Below are 17,569 nucleotides of genomic sequence, written 5' to 3'. Positions count from 1 at the left end.
ATAATACACTTCTGCCTCTCATCCGACTGTCAGCTTGTCTAGGATGTTTCATACGTAGAGGCGGCTGCAGAGTTCTCCCTGAGGAATCAAGGTCTTGAATCTGAAGTGTTGACAGAGCCCCCAGAGGAGCCCCAGCCCAAGGTTGACAGTATTGAAAAATCTGAACCAGCACACCCTCAGCTTGCACTTTCTGATGGATCCAAACAGACAGTAAACTTAGAAAACTCCCCAAATGACCAATTAAGTTCACTTTTAATGACTGCACAACAGACCTATAAAATGAAAGCTAATTTCAAAATTAACCAATTAAAAAAAAAAAAGATGACAACAGTAGAAATAAGTTACCAGGATTGGAATGTAAACAATTTTGCTTTTCCATAATCGCAGCTTCAGGCACTGTGACCGTTGTTACATTTATTTTACACCCCGGCTCTTGGAAGGACTTAATTGAGGTATGTTAGTTGGTTCCAGCTGCTGTAACAAAACGCCATAGACTGGGCGAATTAAACAACAGAAATTTACCTACTTGCATTTCTGAAGGCTTGGGAGTCCAAGGTCTGGGCCTGGCAGGGTGGGCTTCTGGTGAGAACCCTACTGCTGGCAGGCAGTGTGTTCTGTCGTGACAACTCTGACACCTCCTTTATAAGAGCTCGCCTATCAGATCAGCTCCACCCTCACGACCTCACTAACCTTAAGCATCACCTTACTCCCAGGTCATTCACACTAGAGGCTAGGGATTCAATACACGGGTTTTGAAGGGACACAGTTCAATCCATAGCGTGAAGGCTGCACTCCAAAGGCCTGGACTGTCGGAACTCACCAGAAAAGGAAAGCGAGGAAAAAGCTTGGGGGGTCTGAAGCTGACATTGCAGCTACCTTTTCCATAAAGCTGAACACCTGTGCCTCCAAACCCAGCTCCTCCCAGCTCAACAGAGGGGACGTCCCAGCAAGGACACAGTGAGGGTGTAACCAGACCAGGTGGAGATGATGGAAGTAAGTCCACAGAAAGACACTGGGGGCGGGTGGTTTCCAAGGAGAGGAAGATTGATGAGGAGGAAAGGATTGCTTCCTGTTGGAGGAGAAAAGATGCAGTGAAAAGTGCAAGATGGAAACTCATTTTATCAGCTCAGCTCCCAGAACCTGGGAGGACTATCTAGAGAAAGGGCATGGGCCTTTCACTTAGTAACTTAAAGCTTCCATCTTTTAATTACTCAGCAATTAAAAGGACAGAACTATTGATTCACCAAACAACTTGGATCACAATGACATTAAAATGAAAAAAAGAAAAAGTCAATCTCTATAGGTCACGTACTGTATGAGCCCACGTCTGTAACATTCTTGAAAGGACAACATTGTGAGTTGTAAATCAGATTAGTGGTTCCCGGGGGTTAGGGATCATGGAGGCAGGGGAGTGACTATCAAGGGGAACCCTGCGGGAGATCTTTGTGGTGATACGACAGTTCTGTATCCTGTTTGTCTTCATGGCTACCCAGACCTCCGCATGTGATACAGTGACACAGGACAAGACACATACATTGTACATTGTCAGCTTCCTGTACTGTAGTCATACTATGATGGAAGCGTTAGGGGAAACCAGGTAAAAGGTGTGCAGGACCTGTCTGCACTCTCTTTTCAACTTCCTGTGAGTCTGCATGTATGATCTGAATGTTTGCGTGCTCCCAGAACCTCATATGTTTAAGTCCTTGAACTCACGAAGTGATGTTATTGGAAGTGAGGCCTTTGAGGGGCAATTAAGTTTAGATGGGGTCATGAGGGTGGGGTGCTCAAGGTGGGATTAGTGTCCTTACAGAAAGAGGGAGAGAAAAGAGATCTCTCCCTCCAAATAGGTGTGCCAAGAAAAGGCCATGTGAGCCCGTAGCAAAAAGACAGCCGCCTCCAGGCCAGGACGAGAGGTCTTACCAGAAACTGACCATGTCAGCACCTTGAGCCTGGATTTCCCACCCTCAGAACCACGAGAAATAAACGTCTGCTATTTAAGCTTCCCAGTCTGGGGCATTTTGTTACAGCAGACTGAGACACTGTAATTATTTCAAAATAAAAAGTTTAAAAACAAAACTAAATCTAAAGCTAAATTCTAACAGATACCCTCCTCCCTCTAAAAAAGAGTCATCTGCAGAATTTCAGTGGCAGGGAAAAGATTTGTTGTGAATGTAGAAAGTGAGTTATTTGGTGAATAGAGCAGAAACAAAGAATTAAGGATAAAGAAGGGGAAGAAAAAGAACCAGTTGTTGAAAGAGGTTTTAAATCCACGTGGAGGAATCTGGGCTTATTCTTTCTCATGTGAGTAAGTAAAATGTCCATGTGCTTGCTCCTCGGGAAGATCTCCCAGGTTCTAGGAGCTGGGCTGATAAAAATTAGTTTCCATTTTGCGATGTGCTGATTATAAGACTGGCCTCTAGTCTCATCTCTGCGTCTCTTTTGCTCTATAATTTTAATCCAACAACTCTCACATCCTTGAGTTCCCTTTTCTGTAAAAATCAAAAGTATACTATCATTTCGAGAGAAACTCCCTCTAGGGAGTTATCCCTAATGTTGTGAGACCCAGAAGTAATGGGTCCTCTGAAAAAGTTGGACCGAGTATTCACTGGCACCTGTGACGGCAGTGGTGTCTGCGCCGGGCTCCGTCCTCTTTAGTCCTGCAAGGGCATGGATGCATGTAGTGCATGAACAAATGCACATCAGGAGAGGCTGTGCCCCAGCAAGAATTACAGCTAGAAAGGGGAACCACTGACACAACGAAAAGACAGACTACTGAGTGAGAGGAAATGTTTGCAGACGGTGTGATCCATGAGGGATTAATAGCCAGCATATGTAAACAGCTCCCACGATTCAACATCAAAAGAAAAACAACTCAATTAAAAATGGGCGGAAGACCTTCTTCAGAGAAGAAATGAGGATGGTCACAAGGCACATGAAAAGATGCTCAACATCACTAAACATCAAGGAAACGCAAATAAAAACTGCAATGAGATATCACCTCACACCTGTCAGAATGTCTATTGCAAAAAGACAACAAATGAAAAACGGTGGCGAGAAAGTAGAGAAGAGGAAACCCTCCTCCAGTGTTGGTGGGAATGTAAATTGGTGCAGCCATTACAGAAAACAGCATGGAGGTTCCCCAAAAACCTGAAAATATTTATAATAGCAAAGACATGGAAGCAGCAACCTAAGACTCCATCAACGACCAATGAATAAAGACAATGTTTTATATATGTGTATATACATATGTATGTATGTATGCACATACATGTATATACATACACACACACACCCAATATAATACTGTTTAGCCGTTCGGAAGAATGAAATTTTGCCATTTGCAACAACATGAATGGACTTAGAAGGCATTATGCTAAGTGAAAATAAGTCAGACCTTATCGCAGAGTTGGACAGGTCTGAGCAACTTTCACTTTCACAGAAAGGTAAATACTATATCACTTTTATGTGGAATCTTAAAAGTACAGCAAACTAGTGAATATAGCAAAAAAGCAGCAGACCCACAGATGCAGAGAGCTGGTGGTTACCAGCGGCGAGAAGGGCGGGGTGACATGGGCTGGGGGAGGGGAGGCACAAACTCTTAGGTGCGAGATGGGCTAGAAGGATGTATTACACAACATGGGGAATTCAGCCAATGTTTTGCAATAACTAAATAAAAGTAAACTTTAAAGATTGTGTGAAATGTCTTTTTTAAGGTTTACAGAGCTACAGCTGGGACATGGCTGTCCAGTTGACGGTGGTCAGAGACACACCCCTTTCTTCCTCATTTATTCGTCCAGGATGTCCTGTCCATTTGTTTGAAAAATGATGAAAAGCTAATGATCCCAGACAGAAATACCTCTCCCTTTAGTAGGAAGAGCCCTCTGAGGAGGGACTGAGGTTGGAGGGGAGAGTCCAGAGGCAGATGCTAAGACTGGGGGTTGGGGGGAGGGGCCGTCTGCCCCGTCTCCGCACTGCTTTCTTGCCCAGACAGTCCAATACATTTAAACAAACTGCAGCTGCATCCTGGCCATTTATGTAAGAGATGTGCTTTTTCCTACAAATGTAAACCACACTCGTGACAGCTTTTATGGACAAAATCAAGTCTGTCTTTATAAACATTTATTGGTTTGGTGCAGCCTCCCCTGTGGCAGAGATGATGACTGCCCACAAGGTCAATGGGCATCTTCAGGACCAGGGTGAAGGATGATCAGCCACAGTGCAGAGAAGATGATAATTTACTCATCTGTGCGAAACTAGAAAGGATTTTGAGTCCTGAAGCTGGAGATCATATTACCTTCTCATTATTCCTTCCATCTTCTAAAATTTTTTTTTACATTTCACGGGTATATCTGCTAGGCTCAGAAAACTCTTCTCATGATCTTCTTGGAACAGATGCCCCATGTTACTGGGGGAAATGAACAGAAAATTAGCATGTGCACACTTGGCCTCAGGCAGCTGTTATACTTCTAACCTGTTTCCCTGAAGCATTTGATTATAACAACACAAGGCTAAGCTTTTCCTTAGAGCAGGCCTGTGACCCTCTAAGAAAGCAGCTTCATAGGAAATCAAACTCGGTTGATGGCAGTCAACCAGACAACAAACACGCTGGTCACTTACCCTCTGCTGGTGTGTTTTGCAGACCAGAAATTAGCACACACCAGCGTGTGTGTGTGGTGGTGGTGGTGTTGTAACCCACAAAACAGTCCTATAGGGAGGATTCACTTACCTTACTGATGAGGAACCTGACTCAGAGCCTCTGTAACTTGCTGGCGGCCTCATGAATAACACAGGGCCAAGCTGATTTCAATCGAGGTCTAGATAATTAAAAAAATAGCATTTCTAGAGCAAGGCTCAGACCCTGGAATATTCAGTAGACCTGTTGCCACTAGTTTGACTTGAGTCGATAGTTTAAGACAGTTGTAGAAAAAGAAGGCTCTGAAATCAGGCGGCAAGAGCCAAACCCCTCTCCTAGTGGAGTCCAGCCATGCGGTCCGGGCTCCCTGCATCTGAGGATCCTGGTTCATCCCGTGAGAAGTAACCGCTCCCCTTCTGCTCCCTTTCAGCTCTTCGTAAGAGAACCTGAGAAGCGGCTGGGGGTGAGGGGAGACATCCGTCAGCACCCCTTGTTTCGGGAAATCAACTGGGAAGAGCTGGAAAGGAAGGAGATTGACCCACCATTCAGGCCTAAAGTGGTAAGGGGCCCCCGGGACCCTGAGGTCCTGCCAGCACCATCCTCACGTCACACCCAGGCTGCCTGGACCCTGACTCCTCACCCACCCTCTGGGGTGCGGTTCTTGGAAGAAAGTCGTCTTTAACCATAATCAGGCTATGGGGCTGGGGAGGGGGATGTTACTTATTTGCTATGTCAGCAAATGTAGCTGCATGGAGAATGGATCACAGAGTATGCAGGCCTTAGACCGAATGTGTGTGTGGAGGGGTGGCCCTCAGATGCAATGTGGAGCTGTGCACGGATGCACTTAGCTTTCAGGGTCAAGTCTGTGTGACCCAAACCTGAGCGCAAGCCCCGCCTCCTTTAACAGGAGTTTTGGAGCCATGTGCTCTGTGATATTTATGAAATTTTCCCTGACATGTGTCATCTGGTCATGTAACTGCAGACCCTAATGGTAATTGGTAGATGTTTTTTCAGGTAAGAAGTAAGCTGGTGCTTAGAAACAGACAGGTCTCTAAATTCCCACTGGCAGGAGTCACCAACCTCTCTGAACAAGGGCAGAACTTCCTGGGTCACTGTAAAATGAGGCAAAGTTGAGATGAAAAATGTTGTGGAGGTAGACGGTAGTCATGGTGACTGAACACAGGAATGCACCTGCGCTGTACATTTAAAAAGGGTTAGGATGGTCACTTTCAAGTTATTTTACCACAGCGCATTTTACCACAATTTTTACATTTCTTTTATCATGGTAAAAGTCACATAGTATAAAACATCCTATTTTAACCACACTTCACTGTTCAGTGGCGCTACGGACATTCACAAGGTTGTGCAACCCTCACCATCATCCACCCTCCTGAGTTTCGCACTTTCCTAAACTGAAACTCTGTCCCTGTTAAACACAAACTCCCCAGTGGTACATATATACAATGCAATATTACTCAGCCATAAAAAGGAGCGAAATTGTGCCATTTGCAGAGACATGGATGGAACTAGAGACTTCACACTTCATACAGAGTGAAGCCAGAAAAACAAACATCATATGTTAACGCAAATATGTGGAATCTACAACAATGTACAGATGAACCTATTTGCAAGCAGAAACACAGACCCATGTATTTGTAGAGAGCAATCATAGATTCCAAGGGGGTGGGGAGAGTGGGGTAGACTGGGAGATTGGGATAGACATATATATCACAATTTTTTTTAAGAGTAAAGTGGTGGATTTGACAGCTCCACCCCCATTCCTGGTGATTCTGAGAATAAGATGGCAATGACCTGGGTGGATATGAACCATCTTTGCATGGAGGTGGCACAGACTTGTGGATTTCAAAGCATTGCATTCAGTCTAGAAAGTGTATTCTGTTGTTGCTTGTGGTGGTGGATGGCCAGTCGGGGCAGTGTGTCCCCAGGCCAGGAAGAGTTAGATATTCTCAACATTTTCCTAAGCTCTGGGGATGTCCCGAGGGTCCTACAGGGCTGGCCCATAGCAGTCTTCTTATTTGTAACAGCACCATTTCTAATACACAGGTTAATAATTTAGAGATAGTAATTTCTGCCTTGTTCCAGCTCATTAGGGTGATGTCGTTTGTCACGACTTCCATGATAGACTATGATGGACTTGATATTTTCTGCACAAAAAAATCAGACCTTTGATCTGCTCTTTCCTTGTGGGATGATTCCAGTTTCCTTGCATAGGAAGGCATTCCCCTGTCCTGTGGTCTAAGCAACTGTTTGTAGGCAAAGACCAAAGAACCATTGGCCTCAGCAGCTCTGGGGGCCCCTTAAAGGTGGGAAGGGCTGACTCTTAGTCATGCTCATATAACGGTGACATTGCATAATGGTTGCTCTTAATCTTAGAAAGTGGAAATGTACACCATACTGAACAGTATTTGTGAATAGGTCTGTTTTTGGTCATGGGCACCAATAGATCGGGTGGCGAGAAGGGAGGTCACCCTAATCTGTCTTGTCTATGGAAGACAGCCCAAGATGTTTAATAATAAAATTAGCATGGGATTCTTTCCCCATTCAGGCCATTAAAGAGTAGAGTTCCCTGTGTTATACAGTAAGTCCTTATGAGGAATCTAAAAAGAGTAGTTTTATGTGTTTATATATATATATATATATGTATATATTTATGTATTTATATATATATATATAAACTGATTCACTTTGCTGTACACTTGAAACTAACACATTGTAAATCAGTTATTCAGCAATAAAATTTTTTAATAAAAAATTAAAATGACTTAAAAAAAAATAAGATGACTGTGGGTAAGGGGAATGAGCAGTAGTGAAGGATGCTGACAGAACAGGAATGTATAATCTGCAAAACTCCTCCCCCTCCTCCGCTCCCACCCCCAACCCCTACCTCCCACCACTCCTCCACCCAGGGTCCCCTGTAGACTAAAAGATCAGAGGTCAGATTGGGGCTGACCGATTTCCCAAAGGTTGGCAATCCTGCTTCACGTAAACCTATTTGAAGGTACAAGTCGTAGAACCCCTCTAATATGAACTTATTATACTGTTGATAACATTGATGATCCAGGATCTGAGAGATAGTCAGTAAAACTCCCAATGATAACTTATGTGTTACTTTAGATTATTTGCAGATGCCAGCTTTTTCACATGCAGACTATCGCCTTGATGGCGAAAACAGAGATAATGAATTCAGTGGCTGATCTTCTCTTTTTCTCCCCGCCACTTAAACTCTGATCCAGAAATCGCCATATGACTGCAGCAATTTTGACAAGGAATTCCTGAATGAGAAGCCCCGGCTGTCATTCGCAGACAGGGCGCTGATCAACAGCATGGACCAGAACATGTTCCGGAACTTTTCCTTCATGAACCCAGGGATGGAGAAGCTGATATCCTGACCTCGCCTCTCCAGAGGATTTGCCCTCTTCCCTCTGTGAACTGGGTCAGGCGGACACTCCTTGGGTTCCTTTTCCATGTGGAAAAGAAAAGAAACACTCAACCCCAGAGGCTGAGCCCCCTGGAGCGTCTCAGCGGCTTTGCGTCTGTAGCAGAAACTAGCTCTTTCTTCACTGATGACCATGGCCAGTCGAAGTTAGCTCCTTACTGTAGCTAGTTACTTGAAGATGGTACTCCATGCTGTGAAAGATCTGAAAACTGAGCTCTGCTCTGAGTTATGACTCTTCACCTGGGCACCATCTGCTGGTCCATGATCTGTGTGTTGACTCAAGGAGCATAGTCCGAACCTCTCAAGACCGAAGACAGCACGTTGCCTGGTGTAGCACTGGATTCCATTCAGCCACAGACAAGTCACCACTAACCCATTTCATTCTGTTCATACCTGTGCAAGTGTAAGGGGGAAGGGGTGGGGGAAGCCCTGAATAGGTTCTTACAGGAACTCTTCATAATAAACATAGCTTATAACTTGAGATTTACAAGTCCATTCATTCTGATTAGTGAGGAAATCCATGGGAGAAAGGAAGGTGGGGAGTGTTGGTGTCATTGATATGGAAGGTTGACTCGACCCCTACTCTTGTTTGTCTTGTCAACGTAGAAATTAGAATCCAGTAAAGATTTAGTCATAGAATCGTTTTCCTCCTGCCAATAAAATTTTTCCACCCATTCATTCTCAGTTGATTTCAGTATCAGTGGCACTTTCTCATTATCATCCTCACATTAGAGCAGGAGAGAAAAAATGAAATGTGTAATTCTTCTAGAGAAAAGAAATCCCATTCCTTTCTGATACTGTTACTGATGTTTTGACTCATAAGTCTCGTGAGAGACACATCTTTCAGGATAAACAAACACCCATGCATGCTATTCACAGTGATCTTATTTAATAAGAATTAGAGCTGTACATGTTTAAAGTATCTGGGCTGTTTGTATATTTTGATAAAATGTTGTGACTTCATGACAAAGAAATGGATACATAAAAATGGAATAAAAGAAAGAAAGATGCCTCTTCATAGTTTAATTCCCTACTCATCCCCCCTACCCCCAACTTGGTTCTGTTTGGGTTATCATCAAAATATAGCTATCATTGAGGTGATGTTTTAAATTTTGAGAATCATTCAAAATCCCCAACCAGGAGAGAGGCTCAGGTAACCCTGAAGCTCTTGGTAATGTATTTCTCTTTCTCTTTCCTACTAGATTTCTTTTTCCACTCACTTTCCAGCATACTTTATTCCGAATTCCCTTCACAGTCTCCCAAGGACCCATGGGATCAGGTCTTTCGTATCCCACTCTTAACTTTGCTCCAGTGACTTCAGTCAGAGTGGTCCCCCCATCACACTGGATGTAGTTCTGCCTCAGGGCCTTTGCACGTCCTGTTCTCAGCACCTGGGATGCTCTTCCCTCCAATAACATTCTTTGAAGGAATGATCTCCAACCCCCAAATTCAGCTCTGCCTCCCAACCTCTCTCCTGACACTGCTTCCTCCAGTGACAGCCTTCTTTCCAGTTCTTATGGAATGTGCTCGATCCTTATCTACCTCTCTGCAACTTTTCATACGAAGAAAGATGCTCTGTTTGATCTCCAGTCCCATGGATGTTCTGACCTTTCCTCTTTCACCACCTCCCCACCCCTAGCTGGCCTCACTCCCTCCTTCTTCCCCAAATCACCTCTGAGGCCCCCTCCCCTCCTCATATATTTTTTTAACATAGTTTTCTCTTACCCTATGCCTTTAAGGATCCTCAGTGCAATCATCTCAATTCTCATCTCCAGGTGAGGCTCTCTGCCAGGCTTCACACAGGTTCCATTAACATGTCCTGTTTTCTTAAGATCGTTCTATCTCTTACTTTCTAATTCTAATAACAGCACCATCGTGAACCCGGTCATCCAGGCTCAGAGCCACCGAGTTCTTGTCAACTATTTGCTCTCCCTTTCTAACCTCCCTCCCTCTCTCCCTTCTACAAAATCCCTTTGAATCTGCCTCTGCAGTCTCTCCAAATACACGCTTACCTCTCCTTTCTCCCTGCTAATCGTGCCTGGATTATTAATAGTCTATGAGCCAGTGTTCCCATCTTAAGTCTGTCTACATTTTAATTCACATGTACAGTATATAAACTGTAGGGTGGGAATAACTTTTCCTCTACCCTCTTATGTTCTGTGCCCAAGGGCCTGTGAATTAAGTTGACAAAAGCCCAATGAGCAAGAAAAGCAAACTTCTATCTACGCGTGTAATGTGCGTACGTGTGGGAGAGTTCCATGATGAGGCACTCAGAGTAGTGGTTATGATTTGGGGCTTAAATAGCTAACTTACTGGAGGAAAGGGAGGAAAAAGAAAAGTCTCCAATGGGAAGAACAAATAGGTTTCAAGAGAAAAGAGAGTTTGCGGAAGTAGGTTTACTCTCCTCTCACTCCGGGGATCAGACACACCCCAAAGAAGGAATCTATCTCACTTCTCTGAAGTGTCTGCTTCTAGTCAGCTGAAGGAAGCTCCAGAAAGGCCTCTTTCTGCATCTACTGCATCTCAAATATCTTTAGCTTAAAATAATTTTTACTGTTTATGAAAAAAATAATTTTTACTATTTATGAAATATAAAAGTACTATCTTCAGAAATCAAGGTTTTTCTACCACGCCCTTACATTCACAATGTTGTGTAGGCTTCCCTGGCTGAACCCCATTCAAGACGCCCTGTCCTGTCCCCAGACACCCTCTCTACCATCCCCTCTTGCCTCTGCCCTCCACTCACCTGTGCTCCCATCCCTCCAGAGAGCTTTTAGCACTGCCTGTGAACCCCCATTGCTTCTTGACCCTGGGCCTCCCTGAGGCTAGTTTTTCTGCCCAGATTGTCCCCGTCCCACAAGTTCACGTCCTCCTGTCTCTCAAAATCCACTTATGTATAGGTCTGCTATGAGGAGCCCCCTTTTGCTTGCTGGTCCCCGAGCCAAGCTGGTGTAGCTCTTGCCCATTAAGCTTCTATTCTACTGTATTTCCCTCCACATCTCCAACACACCCACCATTTTCCATCAAGCTCTACAAGCAGCTGCTTTGCCCCTGTTTCTAGACGGCAAACCCCCGACAGCAAAATTTCTATCTAGCTGGTCTCTGTACTTCCCACATTTCCTTTGTATATTCAGGCTCAAAAAGAGCTGTCAGGCAAGTTGAGTAAGGAATGGACGGCCTGGTGTGTGAATAGTGATCCCTCAAAAGATCTGTCCCCCAGTACCTGCCAGTGGGACCTTATCTGGAAAAGGGGTCTTGGCAGATGTCTTTAGGCTAATGATCTCAAGATGAGAGCATCCTAGATTTTATAGGGCTGGACCCAAAAGCCAACGTTGGGTGTCTTTATAAGCAACACTGGGAAAAGAGGAGGCTGGGGGCAGAGACAGGAGTGAGGCAGCCACAGGCCCAGGAGCACCCAGGGCTGCGAAGAGCTGGGAGAGGCCAGGACGGAGCCCCCTCTAGAGCCGGCAGAGGGAGCGTGGCCTGCCGACACCCTGCTGACCTTCTGGCCTCCAAGACTGAGAGAGGGCTTCCCGGGTGGTGCGGTGGTAAAGAATCTTTCTGCCAGTGCAGCAGATGCGGGAGTCAGGCATGACTGGGCAACTGAGCACACACGCAGGCCCCTCCAAACCTGAGGGAGAGTACATTTGGGTCGTGTTCAAGTCATCCAGCCTATGGTCACTTATGACAGCAGCCCCAGGAAACGGAAGCTCTGTTCAGGGAAGCCAGCAGCGGGTGCGCTGGGAGAAGGCGGTGGTGAGGCTCAGGCCATCCTGTCTCTGATACAGACAGGGCCCTCCTCACCCGGGCCGGACCCTTCCATCCCTTCTCCTGCAGCAGCACCTCCACCGTCGCTCAGCTCCCTGTCGCGGTTCTGGCTTGCCTGCCTGTTTCTCCCGTCACCTCGTTTCTCTCGCCGGCCTCCTCCCTCCCTGGCCTCCAATATCTTCTCTGGCTGCGGAGCCTGTGGTTTTTCCACACACACAGGAAGAGGCCTCTGTCCGGCTCTCGATTTGTGAGTTGGCAGCTGTTTCTTCCTGCCGGTGGAACATCCGCACTGTGGTTTATAAACCTGTCAATGTTGTCAGAGAAAAGACTCAGAGACACTTGCGAACGCACAGGAAGGCTGTCTAGTCAAGAGGGACCATCACGATGGGCATAGGGGCCAGCGTTGGGGGGCGGGGGCTGCATGGGAAAGTGAGGGTTTACAGACAAGAAGCAGGGCAGGACAGGGGATGGAAGATTACTAAGAGGAAACAGCAGGGGGAAGGGGTTCTTCTGGCTGATCTGACCTAGCAGGACTCTTGCAGAAAGCAGACCTCACCTGGGGGGTAAGGGATCAGATGTCAAGAGTGGGGGTTCTGGTTAAACTGATGTTGCAAGGTTCTTGCTAAACTTGGACTATGCAGAGACAAACACAGAAGCCCCCAAGTCATGCTCACTTGAAAAAGGTTTCAGGGAGGCTGAGTACAGTATCATCAAGGAGAGGGTCTCTTGGCATTTGGAGAAAAGATCCCAGCTGTAGCCACGAGGGCTTTGGGATTACCACCAGTCCAGCCTTCATCTCGGTGCCAGAACTACTTCCATGCGGTCCTGAGAGCTTGCTACCCTCCCTGCTGGGAACATGCCTGTCGAGAAGAGATGGGTTCCTAGGATCCCATGTGTCAGCTGAGACGTGCTGGGAGCGTGGGGAGCTGCGGAGAGCAGGCGGGATGGGGAACTGGAGAGACCTGAGTTCAAGCCCCAGCTCTGCCATGATAAACTTCACAGCCTCACTTAACTGCCTGGATAAGGTTTTCTCGCCCATAAAATGGAGCTCATTGTCCATTATGAGATTAGGAGATGCTCCTGCACATCGGGGGAGTCAGTGGATGCTTCCTAGTGAGAGTCACTGGGGATTTTCAAGTTGATCATAAGCATGAGAGTATCCATCCATTCATCCATCACACCTATTAATATCTATCAATATATTGATATATTTATATCAATAGCTGAGGTATAGACAGATGATAGATAGATGTGATGGGTGGATGAGTGAAACAGATGGATAGAGAAGTTAGTGTCACCAGAAAAGTACATGAGAGTCAAATGTTCAGATGCTGCAAACATTTGGATAAAGAGTTTGAAGGTCAGTCCACAGGCAAACTGGAGACAATGAAATTATGCCAACAAAGCACGACAAAATCCTCAAAGCAGAGCCACCAGAAGTGTACATTTTAAATTTTTGAATAGAGTTTTCTGCCAACCTAGAAGTGAATTTTCTGCAACAAAGGCCCATTCAGATTCTTCTATGTATAAGATCGTATTATCTGAGTTGGAAAGTATCAGTAAGATGGAGGACCAAGAGATCTCAGCCCTTGCACCTGAAAAACAAGAATCTAACAACTACTCATTGAGGAAAAGAGCTCTGGAGAGTCCCAGGGTGCAATTAAGAAGCCATAAGAAACCATGGGTATGTGCTAAGTCACTTCAGTCATGTCTCTTTGCGACCCTATGGACTGTAACCCATTAGGCTCCTCTGTCCATGGGATTCTCCCAAAAAAAAAAAAAAAAAAAACAAAACACTGGAGTGGGTTGTCACTGAAGCTATAAAAAGCCAGTGGAGGGGAAGACTGGGGATGGCCTCACAGAAAGCTATCAAAGGTGTTTAGCTGTGTCTCCCCCCTCAGACTGGTACAGCTCAGCACCAAGAGGATCCCCACAGCCACAGCTCCTCTGTTTTGGGGCCGAGCAGCCCACCCCAGCACTGCAGGGGTGGATAGTGGTTAATATCCAAAACACTCCACATAAGGAACTCATACGACAGAGACCCTTGAGAGTCCCTTGGACAGCAAGGAGATCCAAACAGTCCACCCTAAAGGAAATCAACCCTGAATATTCACCGGGAGGACTGATGCTGAAGCTGAAGCCCCAATACTTTGGCCACCTGATGCAAAGAATTGACCCAATGGAAAAGACCCTGATGCTGGGAAAGATTGAAGGCAGGAGGAGAAGGGGACGACAGAGGATGAGATAGTTGGATGGCATCACTGACTCAGTGGACATGAGTTTGAGCAAGCTCCAGGAGTTGGTGATGGACAGGGAAGCCTGGCGTGCTGCAGTTCATGGGGTCGCAGAGAATTGGACATGAGAGCAACTGAACAACAATCACCAACATACAACTCAACAGCCAAAAACAAGTTAAAATAGGCAAAATATCTAAATAGACATTTCCCAAAAGAAGGCACACAACTGACCAACAGGTCCATGAAAAGATGCTCAACATCATTCATCATCAAGGAAATGCAAACCAAAACCTCCAAGAGCTATCACCTCACCTGTCAGAATGGCCATCATCAAAATAAAAAGAAGTGTGTGTCAGCTAGGATGTGGAAGAAAGGGGACCTTTACATACTGTTGGTGGGAATGTAAATTGGTATAGCCTCTCTGTAGAACAGTATGGAGGCTCCTCAAAAATATTAAAAACAGAACTAAATAGAACATGATCCAGCAGTTCCACTTCTGGGTACATACCCAAAGGAAGTGAAATCACTATCTTGAAGAGATATTTGAACTCCATCATTCACTGCAGCACTGTTGACGGTTGCCTAGATGTGGGAGCAACCTAAATGCCCATAGTGGATAAAGAAAAGTATGGTGTACATATATAAGGGAATATTAGTCAACCTTAAAAAAGGAAATCCCGCCACTTGCGCTAACATGGCTGAAGCGGGAGGTTATGATACAAAGTGAAGTAAGACAAAGACAAATACTCCATGGCCTCACTTATACGTGGAATCTAAAATAGTCAAAACTCATAGAAGCAGAGAGTAACAGGGTCACCAGGGATTGGGGGAGGGGAAATGGGCAGATACGGGTCAAGGGGTATAGAGCTGCAGTCATGCAAGACGAATACACTGTGGAAATCTAATGTATAGCCACGTGACTATAGGCAACAGTACCACATAGCACACTTGAAATTTGCTAAGACAGGAGATCTTTAGCATTCTCACCACAAAAAAAGAGGTAAGTATGTGAGAAAAAGTGTAAGTTAATCAGCTCAACTGGTGACCATCCCACAAGGTATACGTGTACCAGAACATCAAAATGTACACCCAGCAGGCAGACAGTATTTGTCAATTATACCTCAATAAAGCTGGGGAATTTTTTTACCTAAAAAAAACTCAAAATATAATTACAATGAGGTAAGTAATCTCTATATATTAAACTAGCCTTATACATGCTTCATGGGAAATGAATGCTAATGGCCAGCAGTTGGAACATTCTTTAGTACTGCCCTTCTTGGGAATTGGGATGAAGATAGAGGGTGACAGAGGATGAGATGGTTGGATGGCATCACTGATTCAACAGACATGAAATTGGGCAAACTCGAGGAGATGGTGAGGGACAGGGACACCTGGCGTGTTTCAGTCCATGGGGTTGCAGAGAGTCAGACACAACTTGGCAACTGAACAACATAGGTGCTTCATACAGCTGCTTATTTTGTGTCAGCAAGTTTTATTTAATGAATGAAGGAGCATGTGTGTCTCTTAAACTCTTTGTACCAGCAGGTCCACAAGGCATCAGGGCTAGAAAGGTTGAGTCCCTTTTTATGGATGTATATTCTTTGCTCATGCGGGCTTTTCCCCTCTGCCTGCATGTTATACTATCAACATTTCTATCCTGAACCTATGACTCACCTCCTCAGCTGATCCTACCCTCACAGTACACAGCAGAACCATCCTCACTGCCCTCAGGGACTTACCCAGAAATCTTGACCCTTGGTACTTACTTAGCAAGAAAAAATAGACATATGTGCCCTGTTCACCAACGGCTCAGCAGGTAAAGAATCCGCTTTCCATGCAGGAGACACAGGAGATGCGGGTTTGACCCCAGGAAGACCCCCTGGAGAAGGCAATGGCAACCCACTCCAGCATGCTTGCCTGCAGAATCCCATGGACAGAGGAACCTGGCAGGATACAGTCCATGGTGTCACAGAGAGTCAGACAAAATTTAGCGCACACACCGATGTCCTGTTCGCCAAGCCGTCAGAGCCTGCTTAGCCATTCCCTTCTGGTTTAAAAAGACATCCAAATCAGAGTCATTTTATTTCTTTTGAGCTCGAGCCCAGCAAGAGATCAGAAGTTCTCTATATTAAAGCTTTTATGCTTTTATCAGAATTCAACTCCTTGAGCTATATGTTGGCTAATCCCTTTCAATGTTTGCAGAGTCAGAGGGGCCAGAAAAACACTTGCATGATCCACACTTGCTCCAAAGTTTCAACAAAGTAGCCATCATGGTTCTTTGGTTCCTGCAATAGCTGGAATTAAGAAAAAGAAGTCCACATAGAGAATAAACTGGTGGTTTTCAAGGTGGAGGGGAGTAGGAGATGGGTGCATCAGGAGGTAGGGGTTAGGAGATGCAAACTCTTCTATGTAGAATGACTAAACAAGATCCTACTGTATAGCATAGTGAACTGTATTCAATATCCTGTAATGAACCATAATGGAAAAGAATATGAAAAAGAATGTGTGTGTGTGTGTGTATATATATATATATATATATATATATATATATATGTCTAATTGAATCACTTTGCTGTATAGAAGTAATCAACACATTGTAAGTCAGCTTTACATCAATAAAATAAAATTCTGAAGAAAGAAAAAGACGTCCCAGACATCTAAAACACTTGTCAGGGGACTGCTGGTGGAAGGTCTTGCAGAAAAGAACATAGGGTTATGATGTCAAATACTTTCTTTTGAGAAGCCAAATGGCCCGGGCTGTGACTTGGGTGTGTGAACACCTCCCTTTGTGCTGTATAAATGGGCCTAGTCTCCTGACCTTCCTTGTAGATGCACCACTCAAGTTCCGGGCAGTGCAAAGAGGCGCAGCCCAGGTGTCTGCCAGCCCCAGGGGAACCATCTGCTGCCCTCTGAAATGTGGGGCCTGGGGGAACTTGTCCTGGCCTCTAAACGTGTTCCAGGCTACTTCTCTGAAAATGTCTGAGGACAGGCCGAGGGAGCAGGGAACACCCCCTACTCCCACTAAAACAAGCAACTCAATGCCACAACCAACGTCAGAACCAGCTCTCCAGGGGCAAACCTGATCAATACCCTGCTAAATGTTCTCTTAAAGCTAGTTTTGCTATTGTTCACCTTTACCTGATTCCACGCCCACAGACGGCTCCAGGCAGCATCTAACTAAAGACAATCACCCCTTTTCAAGTGTCTTTAGAGGGCCTTGCACCCAAGCTCATCTATGACAGAGAGGAGTGTATTACCCAGTGTGGGGTTGGTTTTCAGTCAATAAATCCCCATAAATTTACAAGGGCTGTTCGCAGACTATATCCATTCTGATTGGCCAGTGCCCATGCTGTCAGGGTGTTTAGATATTTTGAACTTCAGTCCTGACTGTGGGTAAATGGGATGGAGAAATGATACCCACTTGGCAATAAAGTCCTGTAAGTTTCCTTTCTTCTACCATTAACATTCAGAATC

General features: G+C 45.2%; 1 protein-coding gene across 2 annotated transcripts in view; it reads left to right on the top strand.

The window, feature by feature from the left end:
- The window catches only part of PRKCQ (protein kinase C theta), a 144,329-nt gene extending 135,758 nt beyond the window's left edge, over positions 1-8,571 (top strand). For both annotated transcript variants that reach the window (XM_070471940.1, XM_070471941.1), the window contains exons 17-18: positions 5,064-5,192; positions 7,888-8,571. In XM_070471940.1, the coding sequence (XP_070328041.1) occupies positions 5,064-5,192; positions 7,888-8,043 (285 nt within the window). In that variant the 3' untranslated portion in view covers positions 8,044-8,571. The remainder of the gene's footprint in view (positions 1-5,063; positions 5,193-7,887) is intronic.
- Positions 8,572-17,569: the final 8,998 nt, after the last annotated feature.

Source organism: Odocoileus virginianus, chromosome 9 (assembly GCF_023699985.2).
Source record: "Odocoileus virginianus isolate 20LAN1187 ecotype Illinois chromosome 9, Ovbor_1.2, whole genome shotgun sequence".
NCBI classification, from domain to species: Eukaryota; Metazoa; Chordata; class Mammalia; order Artiodactyla; family Cervidae; genus Odocoileus; species Odocoileus virginianus.
The sequence above is the reverse complement of the archived record's forward strand: the minus strand, read 5'-3'. Positions and strand labels throughout refer to the sequence as shown.